The sequence below is a fragment of the Chelonia mydas genome, chromosome 1 (assembly GCF_015237465.2).
Source record: "Chelonia mydas isolate rCheMyd1 chromosome 1, rCheMyd1.pri.v2, whole genome shotgun sequence".
Classification (NCBI taxonomy): Eukaryota; Metazoa; Chordata; order Testudines; family Cheloniidae; genus Chelonia; species Chelonia mydas.
The window spans coordinates 6,011,542-6,030,645 of NC_057849.1; the positions used below are offsets into that span (position 1 = coordinate 6,011,542).

The window sequence follows — 19,104 nt, forward strand, 5'->3', positions numbered from 1 at the left end:
TATACATGACCAAAATTTTACAGTTTTCCAGATGAGGTCTCACTGGTGCCTAATATAAGGATATTAATACTTTCCTATCTCACCTGACACATTCTAGGATCTCGTTTGCTTTGTTCACAGTCATACCACATGGGTGGCTCACAGTCATCCTAGGATCGACTACTACACTCAGGTCTTTCTCCTCCTTTATCCTTTCCAACTTACCCTTGGTGTATAAACTGGGGTGTAGTGAGTAGAAGTAGCGAAGACTGAGAACTGACTTGATAACACTGTACAGAAACGAAATACTAGCTATTAATGGGCTTTTCCGTCCATAAGGGAAAGGATAACAAAGACCAATGATTGGAAACTGAAGCCAGAAAAAATAAATTTAGAAAAGAGGCACACATTTTTAACAGCGGGGGCGCTTAACCAGTGCAAAAAACTCCCAACAGAGGTGGTGGATCTCCTGATACCTCCAAACCAAGGCTGGACGGCTTCCTGGAAAATATGCTTTAGATGAACAAATATTATTCATTCTTCAAAAAGAAATCACTGGGCTCAGGACGGGGGTAAATTGGTCTCCTTCCCCCACTGCACTGTCCTCCCTCACCAGCTGTCTTATCCCACTGCTCCAGGCCTTAGACCCCATCTCAACTTTTCTCTAAAGAGTGGAGATCAGTAGCTCAAGTCATATTGGATTTAACGGTCCGGCATGGAATAAGTGGCAATGGCCTATGTCACGAGTGCTGGAGCTGGGTGATGAACTGACCCTTCACTTGACGAACACCCTGATTATTCTTGCACGAAGGTGTTTGCTTTTCACACTATACACAATTGGGTTCAACAAAGGGGGGATCAGCAGGCAGATGTAGCCCAGGAGACTCTGAAGCAGGGGAAAAGAGTTCTTTCCAAATCTGTATATCACAGACAAGAAGATGTCTGGTGTATAGAAGATAAGGACAGCGCAGAGATGGGAGACACAGGTGTTCAGGGCCCTCAGGCACTCAACATTGGATGCGATACTCAGCACTATTCTGAGGATCATTATATAAGAGAGGAAAATGAGCAGCGAGTCCAGACCCATTGTTAAGAGTTTAGTAAACAATCCATAGATAATGTTGACTCTGATATCTGAGCAAGCCATCTTCATGACATCCACATGCAGGCAGTAGGAATGGGAGAGGATATTGGCTCGACAGTATCGGAATCGTTTCAGGAGTAGGGGGAGTGGGAGTATTACGGCCACCCCTCTTAGCATACACACCAGTCCTATCTTGGCTATTCTCGGCAAGGTTAAGATGGAGGCATATCTCAGTGGTTCACGGATCGCGATGAAGCGGTCAAAGGCCATCAGCAAGAGCACTGAGGATTCAATGCACTGAAACAAGTGGATAAAGAACAACTGGGCAAAACAGGCATCGAAGCTGATCTCCCGAGAGTTAAACAAGAATATGCCCAGTATCGTCGGTATGGTGGCTATCAATAACCCAAGGTCTGTGGCGCCCAACATGGAAAGGAAAATGTACATGGGCTCATGGAGGCTTGGATCTGTTTTTATCATGAACAGAATGAGTGAATTTCCTAATATTGAAATAACATACATTAAGCAGAAGGGGAGAGAGATCCAGAGATTTTGGACATCTTCCTGCCCAGGTATCCCGGTGAGAAGGAACACTGAAGATTTGAATTTGGTGTCATTGAAAGCTGACATTATGTAGTGTGAAGATCCGATTTGTTTTGAACTTTCCTTCCTGAAAGAAAAAGAACAGGAGACTAGTTGATATTTAACAAGACATCTTTCCACTCTCTGTACAATTCTAGAGACTCCTAGAAGCTAAAGAAAAATCAGCAAAAACAAAGTCTAGGATTTACACGACTGACACCAAGATAGACATTCGCAGAGTGGATGAGACCTGCAGTCCATCTAGCCCAGTATCCACTGGCCAGTTCCAAATGCTTCAGAGGAAGGTGGAAGGAGTTCTGCAATGGGCAGCTATAAGATAACCTGCTCCCAAAGTTTCCCCCTGACACCCACTAGTTAGAGATATTTTGTGCTGTAAATCAGGAAGGTTTAGGGCCATTCCAAGAGTTTTTAAAACAGTCCTCACTTGTGTAATTTGATTTTCTGGTTACCCATATAAACATCCAGTCTCTCTGAATCCTGCTCAGTTCTTAGTCACATTGATAGCTTGTAGCTGGAACTTCTGCAGCCTACTTGAACACTGTGTGATTTTACAATTGTGACCTTCCCACAGACACCCTTTCTGGCCCTCCACTTCTGAGTGTGGCCCGTTGTATAAAGTGCATTGTATTTATAATTAATTAATTAATTAATTAATTAATTACTTTCTCCACTCCTGAAAGTCCAAATTATGCCACTGCCTTTTTTCAGTACATGGGATAAATTCCCAGGGCCATGTTATGAATTTACTAACTTTGACTTCAGCTGAGTCACTCCAGATTTACATGTGTCAATTCGATAAGAACCAGGCTCTATTCATTTTCCCTAAACAAATGCTCCTGGTGATACACTCTGACCCCCAAGAATCCCTCCAGGAGAAGCCTAAGTACTTTGCCTGGCCAATATTGACTAAATACAGAAATTTTGGTCATCCTACAGGTTTCTCTTCATCCTCACAGGAACTGCTCCTTCTCCCAGTACAAGGTTTTGCAGCTATCTGCAAAGATACAAGCTGACAAGAAGGGTTACTTCATCTGGGCTTGGAAGGTGTTGGCGTCACAAATGTGTGAATAGTGCAAACAGTAGGTTTGCACTAATATCCTCTTCAGTGTGCAAGTTACTTCAGCTATGCTCATGTAACAGCTAATGGTGAAAATTACATACAACCCCTATTACACTCCCTTTCCTGCCCCTCTGCTCCGCTCTTTCCTGAAACACAGACCAGCGGTCTTTTTCTTAAGACGTTTTTGGAAAGTCTTGCACAGGTATTGCAGAGGTATTGTGTTCATGACCCTGATTAGAAACAGCTTCTTGTTAGTTACCAGGAGACAGTATCATACAACTATTTAACATCTTTATTAATGATCTGGATAATGGGATGGATTGCACCCTCAGCAAGTTCACAGAGGACACTAAGCTGGGGGTAGAGGTAGATACACTGGAGGGTAGTGATAGGATCCAGAGTGACCTAGACAACTTGGAGGATTGGGCCAAAAGAAATCTGATAAGGTTCAACAAGGACAAGTGTAGAGTCCTGCACTTATGATGGAAGAATCCCACACAATGCTACAGGGCTGGGGACAGACTGGCTAATTAGTAGTTCTGCAGAAAAGGACCTGGGGATTACAGTGGATGAGAAGCTGGATATGAGTCAGCAGTGTGCCCTTGTTACCAAGAAGGCTAATTGCATATTGCACTGCATTTGTAGGAGCATTGCCAGCAGATCGAGAGAAGTGATTATTCCCCTCTAATCGGCACTGCTGAGGCCACATCTGGAGTGTTGAGCCCAGTTTTGCACCCACCACTACAGAGAGGATGTGGAGAATTTGGAGAGAGGCCAGTGGAGGGCAACGAAAATGATCAGGGGGCTGAGGCACATGACTTATGAGGTGCATAAGTGCATCCGACGAAGTGAGCTGTAGCTCACAAAAGCTTATGCTCAAATAAATTGGTTAGTCTCTAAGGTGCCAGAAGTACTCCTTTTCTTTTTGAGAATACAGATTAACATGGCTCTTACTCTGAAACATGGACTTATGAGGTGAGGCTGAGGTATAATTTGCTGTAGAGGTATATTAGGTCAACTTTTGGGATGTTATGTTATGGCTATATTGGGTGAAACCAGTATGGCTATTCTTAATTTAATAGCAGGCTGCTGGAAAACAAACAGGATGGGGAGCTACAGCTCAAGAAATGCCATCACTCAGTCAACACTTCAGGGAGGCTGAGCGACAACACCGGAGCTACAAGTTGGGAAGAGCCTATTTCCAGGCTCCAGCCACATTACACAGCTTGTTTTACAGTGCTGGGAGCCCGTCCAGAGATGGGGCAGCTTTTGCTGAGAAGCTCTTCAGACTGCAAGGACAGACACCGCTGGGGAAACCTGAAGGCCCTGGGCCTGCCCATGTCTGAATCAGAGTGGGAGGACTTGAGGTCAGAGAGGTGTACAGACTGTTCTTGTAAAACCCTCTTATTCTCCCATGTTAAGCTTTATTCCTACCGTTCAGATTACACAGTGTTTTGGTTCAAGAAGGGTGACTGGTCACTCGTCTCAGCACTGGTCACAGCCTCCCAGAGGGAAAAACCACAGGTGCCGAACCCAATCGGACCTACAGGGCAAGCAGGGTCCCCCCACAGTGTGTTGTGGCCCACGGCCCAGTCTGAGGATGTGCAGATCGCAGGATTCCACCCCATGAGAGGTAAGGATATGAGGTCTGACTTGTTGCACTTGGAGACCAGAGAGGGGGCAGACATACAGGTAGTCCTGTAACTCTGAGGGGTATCTGTAGGGCAGAAATGTTGAATCACTCAGCCAGTCAGGAAACAGTAATATTCCCTGTCGTACCTATAACCACAGAGAAAGCAGCTCTGAATTCCTGCCTTCACAATCGAGCCAGAGAATACAACCTTTGAAAATGCGTTTGCTGGTTCCATTTCAAGGAGCAAATAAACCTGAGGCGAGCTGGGAACTAGTCATGGATATTCGGTGGGGTTTCCTGTCACTCAGCCCCTGGTAGGATCGGGCCCAGAGTACACAGGAATGGGACCCCTCTAGAAATGGGACCCCTTGCAAAATCCTGACTCACTACATCAGCAAGCTCACTTTGAATGTCAGATTTCTGCGTAGCTTGAACAACCCACCGTGGAGCATGGGCAGATGTGGGGGAGGGGTTCCCAAGCTACCTAGCACTGCCTGCCCTCCAGCCCCATCACTGAGTCACCCCGACAGCCCAGCTGAGTCCTTTGCCGCTGCACAGAACATCTGCCAATGGAAACAGCTTCCAGCCTTTACACATCACTTCGCTTTTTAAAGATAGTGAAACCTGCCAACGTACCGAATTTCTGCTGGAAGTTTAGCCACTGACACCAGAGGTCTTCACCCTAAATGACAAGGAGCCATTGAAGAGCTTACATGGGCAGGAGACAGAAACTGTTCATCTAGGCAGGCAACTGTGTTTATGAAGCATGCTTGCACATTCCCTTGGGGGCCACTTGGCCATCAGGGAACTTCAGTTGCTTGGCTTAGTGTGCACCAGCTTTAACCTTGTCATGGCCAATGGCAAAGTGCAGGAGGCCAAATCACAGGGAATGTGTGGTGATGCTACACAACTGGACTGCAGAGGAAGCCCAACTGCAGGCTCTGTTCTGGGCATCTGGGCTTGTCATCACAGTTCATATGATTCCGATTTGTCACATGGCTACCCCGGGGGTGATGAGTCATAACGATGATGCTGTCACTTCTGAAATAAAATAAAGAATTATAATAATAATCATAATATAATTAATATGGGACCAGATTTCTCCCTGGCAGCCCTCTTTCCTGCATTACCAACCCAGGGTGCAGGCCAGGAAAGGGGGATTCCACAAGGCTCCATATATGAACATTTCCATCAAATGATTCCAGGAGTCGAGGTCCCTTCCCTTCTCCATGAGGAATGAAAGGTGGGACCCAGAATCTAGTGGTCCCCAAAGTTGTGCACAGATCTCAGTGATCTACTGGTAGCTAGGCCCCCCACCCACAATCTCTGGGCCTTCACAACTGCATTAGGACCCTCCTCAGCTCCCTGCTAGCACAGGTTTATCAGAGATGTGCTACCAGGGCTGTCACAGTAGCCACGCCCACATGATCTGCTGAAGGGGCGTTGTACATGGTGGAGAGGGCTGCACAGAGATGGGAGGGCTGGTCAGAGTAGCTGATGAACACAATACCCCAGTCCTAGCCTGGGCAGGAGATTTTGACCTTTCCATACACAGAATCCAGGCACAGACTCAGTCAATGCAACCTTTGTTTCTGTTGCGAGGAAGCAACAGATGAAAGGCCTCCAATTGCTGTTGTGGAGCCAAGAAGCTGCAGCTGGGCAATATCAGGGCAGCTGAGCATACAGAGAACAATGATCCATTTTCTATGAAAACTCACCCTAAAATATGGATGAAAAGGAAACAGTTTGGGTCAAAAATTTAAATGTGGGGAAAATCTCTCTCTTATCCATCCCAGATCTAGCCTCTGTCAGCACTAGACCCCATCAGCATCCCACACCGAACAGCCCCTAGACGTTGGCTAGGGTGGTTTTGCCACCTCTGTAAGACTGGCAGCCCCTGGAAATGGCCGTCTGTAGCAGCCCATTGATCAGAGGAACAATTTAAGAACATAAGAGCGGCCTTATTGGGTCATACCAATGGCCCATCTCGCCCAGTGTCTTGTCTTCTGACAGTGGTTAGTGCCTATAGCTCAGAGGGAACTAACAGTTGAGTGCAATTATCGAGTGATCTAGCCCATGCGTCTGCTCCCAGCTTCTGACTGTCAGAGGTTTCGAGACACCCGGAGCATGGAGCTTCATCCCTGATCATCTTGGCTAATAGCTATTGATGGACATATCCTCCATCAACTTATCTAGTTCTGTTTTCAACCAGTTATTCTTTTGGTTTCAGAACATCCCCTGGCAATGATTTCCACAGCTGACGGTACTTTGTGTAAAAAGTACTTTCTTCTGTTTGTTTTAAATCTGCTGCCTACTAACTTCCTTGGGTGACCCCTGGTTCTTATGAAGGCATAAATACCACTTCCTGATTCACTTTCTCTACAGTGATTCTATAGAACTCTATTATATCCCTGTTTAGTCTTCTCTTTTTCCAAAAGTAAATGTTCCAGGCTTTTTAATGTAACCTCATATGGAAGCTGTTCCATACCCCTAAACATGTGTCTCATGCTTCTCTGTAGTTTTTCCAATTCTAATATGTCTTTTTTTGACATGGGATGAAAAGAATTCAATGTGTGAGTATACCATGGATATATATAGAGGCATCATGATATTTTTTTGTCTTATTGTCTATCCCTTTCCTTATGATTTCCAACATGAGCAGGGGGGGAGCCCCCAGCCCCACTCCTTATGCCCCATCCCCATAGGCAGAGTGTCAATTGCCCCCCCCCCCCCCCCCCGCTCCGAGAAGCGCATGGAGCTTCCATGGCTTGAGCAATGAGACCCTCCACCCCAGATGCTGGAGAGTTCCCGGGCTGGCCATGCTGAGCCTACTCTCCTGAGACCCCAAGTCACCCCACGGGAAAAGCTTTTCTTTTCCGAAATATCCTGAGCTTTTTATATGTCCAATGCAGGTTCCAGGGTAGCTGAGAGGGTGGTTGTGAAACTGCCCCCAATATTAATCATAGTGGTATGCTTATGATAGGATTATTACCTAGTTATATGCATCTTGTACAAAAAAATGTCTTGTGAGGTTTCTGTGGAAAAATTATGATTTGCAGAATATGATGAGCCTATTTGTATGCCTGTATCATTTTTGTATCTGAAGTTATGAATATTGAGTCTGTGTCTATATTTCAAATGTAGTTACACCTGGGTGACACCCTCTAGGCAAAATTCTTACAGTCCGGACAGCAGGTTGTGAAGGCCCTATTCCAGGTAATGGGACATTAGGGGAAACAACTGTCTCTAGGAGAAGGTTACACCCCATCGGGTGAGCCTTCCTGAGAACGCTTGGGACCGCCTGTGGATAATGCCTGCTATGATGCATCAGCGCATGCAAGACAATGGAACCAGACCACAGGACACTAAACTCCATTTTGGCACCTGTATTTTTCTGCTATATAATGTGGGAAGTGATGTCATCTCTTGGCCTCACTCCCCACACAAGAGAACTCCTGGAAACACCCGAAGAACAAAGCATGAACTGGGGGAAGTGCTAGTCCCGGGCTTCTGTAAACAGTGCTATAAAATCCGTCCTGGCCAGAGGCAAAATCCTTTCACCTGTAAAGGGTTAAGAAGCTAAGGTAACCTCACTGGCACCTGACCCAAAATGACCAATGAGGGGACAAGATACTTTCAGATCTGGAGTAGGGGGGCTAAGGGTTTTGTCTGTCTGTGTCATACCTTTGCCGGGAACAGATCAAGGATGCAAGCCTTCCAACTCCTGAAAAGTTAGTAAGTAATCTAGCTAGAAAAATGCATTAGATTTTCTTTTGTTTAATGGCTTGTAAAATTCTCTGTGCTGGAGGGAATGCATATTCCTGTTTTTTGTGTCTGTTTGTAACTTAAGGTTTTGCCTAGAGGGATTCTCTATGTTTTGAATCTGTTTACCCTGTAAAGTATTTACCATCCTGATTTTACAGAGGTGATTCTTTTACCTTTTCTTTAATTAAAATTCTTCTTTTAAGAACTGGATTGATTTTTCATTGTTCTTAAGATCCAACGGTTTGGATCTGTGTTCACCTGCACCAATTGGTGAGGATATTCTTATCAAGCCTTCCACAGGAAAGGGGGTGTAGGGTTTGGCGGGATATTTTGGGGGAAGACGTCTCCAAGTGGTCTGTTTCCCTGTTCTTTGTTTAAAGCGCTTGGTGGTGGCAGCATACTGTTCAAGGACAAGGGAAAGTTTGGACCTTGGGGAAGTTTTTAACCTAAACTGGTAAGAATAAGCTTAGGGGGTCTCTCATGCAGGTCCCCATATCTGTACCCTAGAGTTCAGAGTGGGGAAGGAACCTTGACAGCTTGTATCATCAGTCACAGTGAGAAATTGCGAGCATATTAACCAGAGTTTGTGTCTTTGTTTATTTGCTAGGTAATCTGCTTTGATCAGATTTCTATCACTTTAGATCACATAAAATCCATCTTTTTTAAATTAATAAACCCGTTTTATGCTTTATCTTTACCAGTGTGTTTTGAGGAAAGTGTCTGGGGAAACTCTCAGCTCTGTGTAAAAAAGCTGTTGCATATCTTTCCCACATCAAGGGGAAAGCGACCTATCTTAATGAGCTTATGGTGTACAGACTCCTGCGCAGTGCAAGGCGGTATAGTTTTGGGTTTATACTCCAGCAAGGTTGCAAGGTTGGATAGCTGGGAAATTGGCTGTTGTCTCATTCCTGTCTTTGAGTGGCTTTGGTAAAGCACTCCGGAGGCTCAGTACGGTGCCACCTGCTGTCATACTGGGTGATAGCAGGGCTTGACGAGGCTGACTGTGTCACCAACAAAGCAGTGTAAGATTGGCCAGCCCAACTGGAGGGTTGAGGGGCACAAAGGGTCCCACAGCTCCCAGACTGCTCCCTGGGGGTGACAATCTGTCACATGTGTTACTCAGCTTCCTGGTTTCATCAGTAATCTCCATGGAGTGCAGCGAGATTACTGAAGAAGCTCAGTAGCACATACTGCCTCCTTAGCTACCCTGGGACCTGCATGGCACATAAGAATAAAGAGTTCCCTGTGCGAACCCTGCAAATGCTGGGCAGTGGCCACAGATGCACCAGGGGAGGCTTAGCCTCTCTTGACCTACTATATTCACCACCTCTGGTTCCCTACATTCTGTTCGCTTTTTTGACTGACGCTGCACACTGAGTGGATGTTTTCAGAGAACACTCCACAATGACATCAAGATCTCTTTTATGGGTGGCAACAGCTAATTTGGCACCATCATTTTGTCTGTACAGTTCAGATTACGTTTTTCCAATGTGTGTTATTTTGCATTAATCAACACAGAATTTCATCTGCCATTTTGTTGACCAATCTCCAAGTTATGTGAGATCCCATTGTAACTTTTCACAGTCTGCTTTGCACTTAAATATACTGAATAATTTTATCTCATCTGTAAATTTTTCCACCTCATTGCTTACCCCTTTTTCCAGTTCATTTATGAATATGTGGAAGAGCACTGGTCCCACTCCAGACCCCAGGACGACCCCATGATTTACTTCTCTCCATTCTGAAAACTCACCATTTACTCCTAACCTTTGTTTCCCATCTTTTAACCGGTTACTTATCCAGGAGGGACTCTTCCTTCTTTTCTCATAACTCCTTACTTTTCTTAAGAGCCTTTGGTGAGGGACCTTGTCAAAGTTTTTTCTGAAAGTCCACGATATCATCTTGATCACCCTTGCACACATGTTTGTTAGTCCGCTCGAAGAATTCTAATAGATTGGTGAGGCATGATTTTCCTTTGCAAAAGACATGTTGACTGTTCGGCACCAAATGATGTTCATGTGCGTGTCTGATGATTCTGTTCTTTACTATAGTTTAAATCAATTTGCCTGGTACTAAAGTTAGGATTACTAGCCTATAATTGCTTGGATCACTTCTGTAGCCATTTTAAAAAATCAGCATGATATTAGCTATCAGTCACCTGGGACAAAGCCTGACATATACAACAGTTAGTAGTTCTGAAATTTGATATTAGAGTTCCTTTGGAGCTATTGGATGAATGTCATCTGGTCCTGCTGTCTTTTTAATGTTTAGTTTATCAGTTTCTTCAAAAACCTCTGTGATGGGTTGTCCCCCATGGGATGCAATCTGGAAGCTGGTGGAATCACTGAACCGCCTATCCATTCATCTCAGCTGGCCTTTCCACAATGCTCTTCCGGTTACACAACCAGCTGCTCCAGACCCTGTTATCATCCAAGATGACAGCAGTTGGTGCCAAAACCCAACTGATCTACCTGAGTGCTTTACCTAAGCCACTCATGGACGAACAGGAGACAACAGCCAATTTCCCATCTCCCCAGCCTTGCACGCTTGCAGAAGTATAACCCCCAAATTATGCCATCTTGTACTTCACAGGGATCTGCACAATGCATACTCATTAATGTAGGTGACTTTCCCCTCAATGTGGGAAAGATATGCAAAAAACTTTATTGACAGAGCTGAGATTTTCCAAGACACTTCACTCAAAACACACTGCTTATGATAAAAGATAAAACAAGTTTATTAAGTAGAGAGATAGATTGTAAGTGATTATAAGTATAGCAAGCAGATCCAAGCAGATTACGTAGCAAATACATAACAATGCAAAATGAGCCTAAAATACTAGATAGACTGGATATGAATTAGTAATTTCTCACGCTGGCTGGTGATAGAAGCAGTCCACCAAGTTCTCATACACAGGCTAGAAATCCCTTTAGGCTGGGATCAGCACTTCTCCCGTTCAGACTTTTTTCTTCAGTTGTTTCCAGGAGTTCTCTTGTGTAGAGAGTGAGCGCAAGATAGGATGTAACTCCCCACCTTGTTTAATTTTTCAATATGGCAAGAACCCTTTGTTTCAAGCCAAGTTCCCAGCCCAGTTTGTGAAAAAATACATGTACCAAAATGGAGTTCAGTGTTATATGGTCTGGTCCCCTGCCCTTGCATGCCCCGCTGAGTCGTAGCAGCCATTACTCATAAGCTGGCTGAAACATCACAGGAAAGCTAAGCTCTTTCATGGTCCATAGTCTTTGCTGATGAGCCATTCACACTGTTTATCTTCTTCATTGTTGTATTTGAAAGGCAACTTGTGGGTGTTACCCAGAGTAAACACATTTGAAATACAGATTCATAGTTACTATTCATAACTTCAGGTACAAAAATGATACAAGTGCACAAATAGGATAATCCTAATCTGCTCAACATAACTTTTCCAGTGACACCTCTCAACACAGGTTTCAGAGTAACAGCCGTGTTAGTCTGTATTCGCAAAAAGAAAAGGAGGACTTGTGGCACCTTAGAGACTAACCAATTTATTTGAGCATGAGCTTTCATGAGCTACAGCTCACTTCATCGGACCACACCACACGATCCATCGTCTACAGCCAAGCTCTGCGATACAACCGCATTTGCTCCAATCCCTCAGACAGAGACAAACACCTACAAGATCTCTATCAAGCATTCTTACAACTACAATACCCACCTGCGGAAGTGAAGAAACAGATTGATAGAGCCAGAAGAGGTCCCAGAAGTCACCTACTACAGGACAGGCCTAACAAAGAAAATAACAGAACGCCACTAGCTGTCACCTTCAGCCCCCAACTAAAACCCCTCCAACGCATTATTAAGGATCTACAACCTATCCTGAAGGATGACCCAACACTCTCACAAATCTTAGGAGACAGGCCAGTCCTTGCCTACAGACAACCCCCCAACCTGAAGCGAATACTCACCAACAACCACATACCACACAACAGAACCACTAACCCAGGAACCTATCCTTGCAACAAAGCCCGTTGCCAACTCTGCCCACATATCTATTCAGGGGACATCATCACAGGGCCTAATAACATCAGCCACACTATCAGAGGCTCGTTCACTTGCACATCCACCAATGTGATATATGCCATCATGTGCCAGCAATGCCCCTCTGCCATGTACATTGGTCAAACTGGACAGTCTCTACGTAAAAGAATAAATGGACACAAATCAGATGTCAAGAATTATAACATTCATAAACCAGTCGGAGAACACTTCAATCTCTCTGGTCATGCAATCAGAGACATGAAGGTCGCTATCTTACAACAAAAAAACTTCAAATCCAGAGTCCAGCGAGAAACTGCTGAATTGGAATTCATTTGCAAATAGGATACTATTAATTTAGGCTTAAATAGAGACTGGGAGCGGCTAAGTCATTATGCAAGGTAGCCTATTTCCCCTTGTTTTTTCCTCTCCCCCCCCCCCCCCCCAGACGTTCTGGTTAAACTTGGATTTATGCTGGAAGTGGCCCACCTTGATTGCCATGCACAGTGTGGGGAGAGTGGTCGGTTTGGATGAGCTATTGCCAGCAGGAGAGTGAGTTTGTGTGTGTGTGTGGGGGGGGGGGGGAGGTGAGAAAACCTGGATTTGTGCTGGAAATGGCCCACCTTGATTATCATGCACATTGTAGGGAGAGTGGTCACTTCGGGTGAGCTATTACCAGCAGGAGAGTGAGTTTGTGTGAGTATGGGGGTGGGGGAGTGAGAAAACCTGGATTTGTGCTGGAAATGGCCCACTTTGATTTTCATGCAGGTTGTAAGAAGAGTGGTCACTTTGGATAGGCTACTACCAGCAGGAGAGTGAGTTTGTGTGTGTGGTTTTTGGAGGGGGGTGAAGGGGTGAGAGAACCTGGATTTCTGCAGGAAATGGCCCACCTTGATTATCATACGCATTGTGAAGACAGTGGTCACTTTGGATGGGCTACTACCAGCAAGAGAGTGAGTTTGTTTGTGGGAGGGCGGAGGGTGAGAAAACCTGGATTTGTGCTGGAAATGGCCCAACTTGATGATCACTTTAGATAAGCTATTACCAGCAGGAGAGTGGGGTGGGAGGAGGTATTGTTTCATGGTGTCTGTGTATATAATGTCTTCTGCGATTTCCACAGTATGCATCCGATGAAGTGAGCTGTAGCTCACGAAAGCTCATGCTCAAATAAATTGGTTAGTCTCTAAGGTGCCACAAGACCTCTCAAGACATATGTTGTACCAGATGAATCATAATTATGTCATAATCATCTCATAATCATACCACTATGATGAATATGGGGTGCAGCATCACAACCTCCTCTACTGACAGCTCAATGTGGGGAGTTCCTCTGATATATCACCTGAAAAGAATGGCTCAGGTGTGGGAACCTCCCTCTCATTCTCTGCACTGAAGACTAAGGCAAAACATCCATTTATCCTCTGCACAACAGCCTCATTTTTCTCGAGTGCTCCTTTAGCACCTCACTTTGCCAATAGCCCCAGTCATTGTTTGATTTCTTTAAATGGCTGAGAAAAGAGCTGTGCTGAATAGAATGAATATTCCTGTCTATGTGTCTTTTTTGTAACTTAAGGTTTTGCCTAGAGGGATTCTCTATGTTTTGAATCTAATTACCTTGTAAGGTATCTACCATCCTGATTTTACAGAGGTGATTCCCTTACTTCTATTAAAAGTATTACCGCTTCTAATGTACATTAAAAAATTGCACTTCATTTTTGTGTCTTTTGCTCATTGCTTTTCAGACCTCTTACACTAGGGACTCAGTATCGCAAAGCCCCTTCACTAAGTGTGAGTCACATCACTAAAAAAATCATGAGATTGGTTTAGAAATAATGAGACGTAAATACAGATTAATGTGGAGTTCATTTAAACTTGACAGTGGTTTCTGAGCCATTGGGGTCACCTGCTTCAGGTTTTCCAGCTTTTCTTCAGGTCACTTGCTTAAATAAATTTTTTGAAGATAAACTAAAGATGAGAATCCTGCACAGTGTCTTGATTGCAGAAGTTGGGGCTTTTAGAAAGACAGGAAATAGTGTTCCAGAGTAACAGCCGTGTTAGTCTGTATTCGCAAAAGGAAAAGGAGTACTTGTGGCACCTTAGAGACTAACCAATTTATCTGAGCATAAGCTTTCGTGAGCTACAGCTCACTTCATCGGAAATAGTGTGAGATTCCCAATAAAATCCCAAGAGGTGGCAATGCTGGCCATATCTGGTGGATCACGCAAAAACGAAGGTACTGAGAGCTGGTTAATTGACATTTCTTGTCACACAGACCATCAGTGGTAGAGACGGTGTGTCCCTCTGCACTGGGATTACAGAGCCCTAGGTTATAAGGAACAGGGTTATGCCACAGCAAGGCGGACATAACAGTGACAGGCTCACAGAGTCACTGGGTACCTGAGACACAGCTCAGAGGTAAGCAAGGCTGTCATAAATATAAAAGGAAGGGTAAACCCCTTTAAAATCCCTCCTGGCCAGAGGAAAAATCCTCTCACCTGTAAAGGGTTAAGAAGCTAAAGGTAACCTCGTTGGCACCTGACCAAAATGACCAATGAGGAGACAAGATACTTTCAAAAGCTGGGAGGAGGGAGAGAAACAAAGTGTCTGTGTCTGTCTGCATGCTGTTTTTGCCGGGGACAGAACAGGAATGGAGTCTTAGAACTTTTAGTAAGTAATCTAGCTAGGTATGTGTTAGATTATGATTTCTTTAAATGGCTGAGAAAAGAGCTGTGCTGAATAGAATGAATATTCCTGTCTATGTGTCTTTTTTGTAACTTAAGGTTTTGCCTAGAGGGATTCTCTATGTTTTGAATCTAATTACCCTGTAAGGTATCTACCATCCTGATTTTACAGAGGTGATTCCTTTACTTCTATTAAAAGTCTTCTTGTAAGGAAACTGAATGCTTTTTCATTGTTCTAAGATCCAAGGGTTTGGATCTGTGGTCACCTATGCAAATTGGTGAGGATTTTTACCAAACCTTTCCCAGGAAGTGGGGTGCAAGTGTTGGGAGGATTTTGGGGGGAAAGACGTGTCCAAACTACATTTCCCAGTAAACCCAGATAAAGTTTGGTGGTGGCAGTGGAAATCCAGGGTCAAAGGATAAAATTAATTTGTACCTTGGGGAAGTTTTAACCTAAGCTGGTAAAAGTAAGCTTAGGAGGTTTTCATGCAGGTCCCCACATCTGTACCCTAGAGTTCAGAGTGGGGAAGGAACCTTGACAAAGGCTAATCAGATTGTTAATAGATAGGGTCGTGACACAAGCCCAGCTCCAAATGTCCCCTGCTAATTCCCTATTGGACACAAAGAAACCTGATCCAGCTACCCCCACACTTGGTGATGATGCAAATTTGTGTGCAGGGTTTGAGGTCTATCTCCAGCGCTCATTGCTCATGGAGCAGATGGGGGTCAGGATCAGACCGAGGGGCAGCCCAACAAGACTCAGTTTAGCCAGGCAACACTCTGCAGGTCCTTTGCTCTCTGAAAGCACGTCCTGATTCCTCCCTCTACAGCCAAGCTGCAGGAGTGGCCCAGAACTCCAACGTCAAAGGGTGCAGTGCTAATGACAGACCTCATCACAAAGGGTTGATGAGAAGAGTTCAGGTTCTCCACTCAGTACCTGAAATCATCCTTATGAGACAAACAGAGTTAAAATATCTCATATGAACACAAGCTATGCCCAGGCATGTCATTGGGCTCAATACCGGGGGTAACGGGGTGAAATTCTGCAGGAGGTCAGACTAGATGATCTAATGGTCCTTTCTGGCCTTATATTCTATGTATCTATTAATCATTGCCTTCAATGGATCATTATGTTGGATGCAGTTTGAAGAAGGGTTGCTCCCCTTTATGCTGATAGCCACTCAATAAGGATAGATACTGCCCAAGGAGAACTGGAAATGTCACAGTAAAACCATGTATATGGTCTCTTTACCCTCTAAACCAGGTCCTTTCCTGTCTTCGGGGGAATATCACAATTGTACCGCTCTTCCAGCTGGGAACAACACCCATCTATGCTAAACGCTTATCACCCAGCAGGTCCAACTGGACACCTCAATCTCTTCCCTTCGGATGCTTGTGACCGGAGCTATACAGTCATCAACCGCCTCCTTAAATCTACTAGGTTTATTAGCAAACAACACAAAGCATTAAAATAAATAGCTTTAAAATATCAGGCAGTAATCACATGTCTACACCTGTCGTCTATCTGAGGTATCACTACAAGCTAAGTTAGACAGCCTTTGCTCAGGAGATAGAGAAACAGAACTGGCCCAACTTACATTCTTTTGGGAAGCCAAGAAGCTCTTGGGACCCAGCCTAGTTTCCATGTGTCTCTGAGAGCATCTTCCCCTCTGTTTGTCCCTTTCCTGTGGAAGCAGGCTTTGCTGAAACCAGTGTCAGCCTGGGTCCAATCACCATAGTGCTCAGCTGTGTCTGTGTTACAGCGCCAAGGTGTGGAGCTGACCTTTGCCCTCTGACTGCTTTCTCCCAGCCAAACTGTGTAAGATGAGGCCCCCGTGGCCATTGCTCCATTGCTTGTAAGTTAGACCCATTCAGCCTCAAGGGCTCGCAAACACAGGTCCAGTGACTCCGCTGAAACTCCCAGCATAACTGTGACATTCCAACACTCCCCTCAGAAATTCACTACTCACCCCTCACTGTCACTCCTGAGCACCCCCACATCTGCCACAGACACCATGGTGCTGGAGTCAGGGAGCTTCCGCTGGGCTGATCTATGCCCAGTGGTAATGGCTTGCAAGAGCACAGCCTACTCTGGCCAAGCCCTGTGGTAGGGGCCAACACAGAGTGCCCCTTGGGGCCTGAGGTAGGGGCACCCTGGTTCTTCCCTCAAAGGCCCTTGTAATGATTTACTCTCAGCCTGGGATACTTAAAAAAAGAATCCCCTTTGTGAGGTCACATTAATTAAGTCGTCTCCAAAACACAGGCTCTCCTATCCTCCTGTTCCATCCTCCTCCTTTACTCAGGAGCCCCCTACCTTCTGCTTGCTGGGGTCAGTGTTGTTTCAGGCTTCCTGCAGCCTAGCTGGCTTCTTGCCATCTGGTACCCATGATATCACAATCCCTTTCCCCTGGGCTGAGCGAGGGCAGCTGTCTGTCCCCTGCTGGAGTGGCCCATGTTTCGAGAGAGGATGCAGCCTGCCTGCCCTCCTAAGGCTCCTCCTCTTTCGCATGGAGTGAAGGGAGCCATGCCCTGCCCTACAAGGCCCTTGTCCCAGGCCCTTAAAAACAATAGCCTGGGATTTCCCAAAGTACTAACTATTTCCCGGGACCATCTTCCTTTGCTTCGTAGAGCCGGCTCTACAAAGCTTCTCACAGCTCTAAAAGTCACAGGAATCTAAAAGGGCTACACCCTGGACCAGGGGTTGACTGACCCCCCCTAATCTTTGCAACCCCTAAAGGGGACAGTCCCCAACACCCACCTCCAATGGCCACTGATTTAGGGTGGATCACACATCCCCAATTGGGCAGAAGAGTCCCAAAACAAAGTGTTCAAGTCCCAGTGTGGGCTGAAAGACTCCGGAACAACATTTGTCCTGAATTTCCTGTGGTGCCAATCCACACCTGCTCATGGACACAGCCACCTTTTTCAGTGTTGGGGGGTGAGGTACTTAGCCCCACCTTGCTATGAGGCCCCTGCTCCTCTTTCCCCTGAAGCTGTGTCCCCTGAACGGGGCAGGTGGGGGGGTCTCGGTTTCCCCAGAGTGGCACTTGATCCCTGGACTTCTTTTAATAACAGCCTGGCTCTGACATCCAGCCTGGTCAGTGGGTTGGGCTTTGGGAAAGAGAAGGAGCAGGAGGCGGGAGTTCAGGGGGAAGAAGAGGGCCAGGGGTGAGGCCATGGAGGGGGCAGGGCTTCTGCATGTGTCTTGCTTTTTCCTTTTTTGAAGGTGCTCACCCGACACTGAAAGGGCTGGACTGGGACAGGAGATAGTTGTGACTCTGTTCTACCGCTTTGCATGGCTTTTCTTGCGGCTCCTGCATTAATGAAGTCTCTGGTATGACTCAGTCACGAGCACCTGGCTGAGGGCGTGGGGAAAGGTGGGGGTCCGTGCCCCTTGAATAGCCCCGTCCACAGCTGGTGCAGCTCTCATGGATCACACAGCAGCCAGAGTGCTCAGGCAGGGCCAAGACTGTGACCACAAAACGGCATTGCAGCTTTTTTCATGGCTCAAGGATGTTTAACCAGACATGGGACAGTAAGAGGCCAGGTGTAATGGGAAACAAAGTCCAAATCGCTTGTCTTTATTGAGAGTATTGTCAGGAATTCTGAGGTTGGAGCAGCCACTGTTATGGCTCTTTATGAGCCAATATCCTACCGATCCCCTCGCTCTCCATGAACACAGTCACTTTGTAAATGCTGCTGCCCGCCTTGGTCTCCTTCCCCCAGTGCCCTCTCCTCCTACAACAGTGGGTGGAAACAACCCCTTTACCATTGCTTAAGGCCTTAGTCCCCATCTGCATGTGTCTGTACAGAGTGGATATCAGTAGCTCATGTAATCTTAGAATATCAGGGATGGAAGGGACCTGAGGAAATCATCGACTCCACCCCCCTGCTCAAAGCAGGACCAATCCCCAACTTTTGCCCCAGATCCCTAAATGGCCCCCTCAAGGATTGAACTCACATCCCTGGGTTTAGCAGGCCAATGCTCAAACCACTGAGCTATCCCTCCCCCATAATCAGAGGTATAAGGGTCCAGGATGGAATAGGTTTCCGTCTCCAATGTTTCCTCTAATTTTTGACAGGCCGTGTGTGGCAAAAAAATTCTTCTCTGCAAATTTTTGTGCTTCTGTGAAAATTGTTGTGCATGCAGTGTTTTCCCGTGTGCGCAGGGTTTAGGATCTGTGTGCGCACACACACGCACACAGCTTAGGGGGAACAGTGGCTGTGTCCTGTGTTTCTTGTTTCCTTTGCTACCAGTATTGGGACCGGATGATAAACTGACCCT

At 45.7% G+C, this 19,104-nt stretch overlaps 1 protein-coding gene across 1 annotated transcript; it reads right to left on the minus strand.

The window, feature by feature from the left end:
- Window positions 1-754: 754 nt before the first annotated feature.
- On the minus strand, window positions 755-1,693 carry LOC102946364 (olfactory receptor 51G2). The gene has a single exon (XM_007069851.4). It carries the CDS (start codon window positions 1,691-1,693, stop codon window positions 755-757), a length of 939 nt encoding a protein of 312 aa, XP_007069913.3.
- Between the last annotated feature and the right edge of the window lie 17,411 nt (window positions 1,694-19,104).

Coding starts and splice junctions, on each gene's coding strand:
- LOC102946364 (XM_007069851.4), bottom strand. CDS start 1,693: ATGTCAGCTTTCAATGACACCAAATTCAAATCTTCAGTGTTCCTTCTC.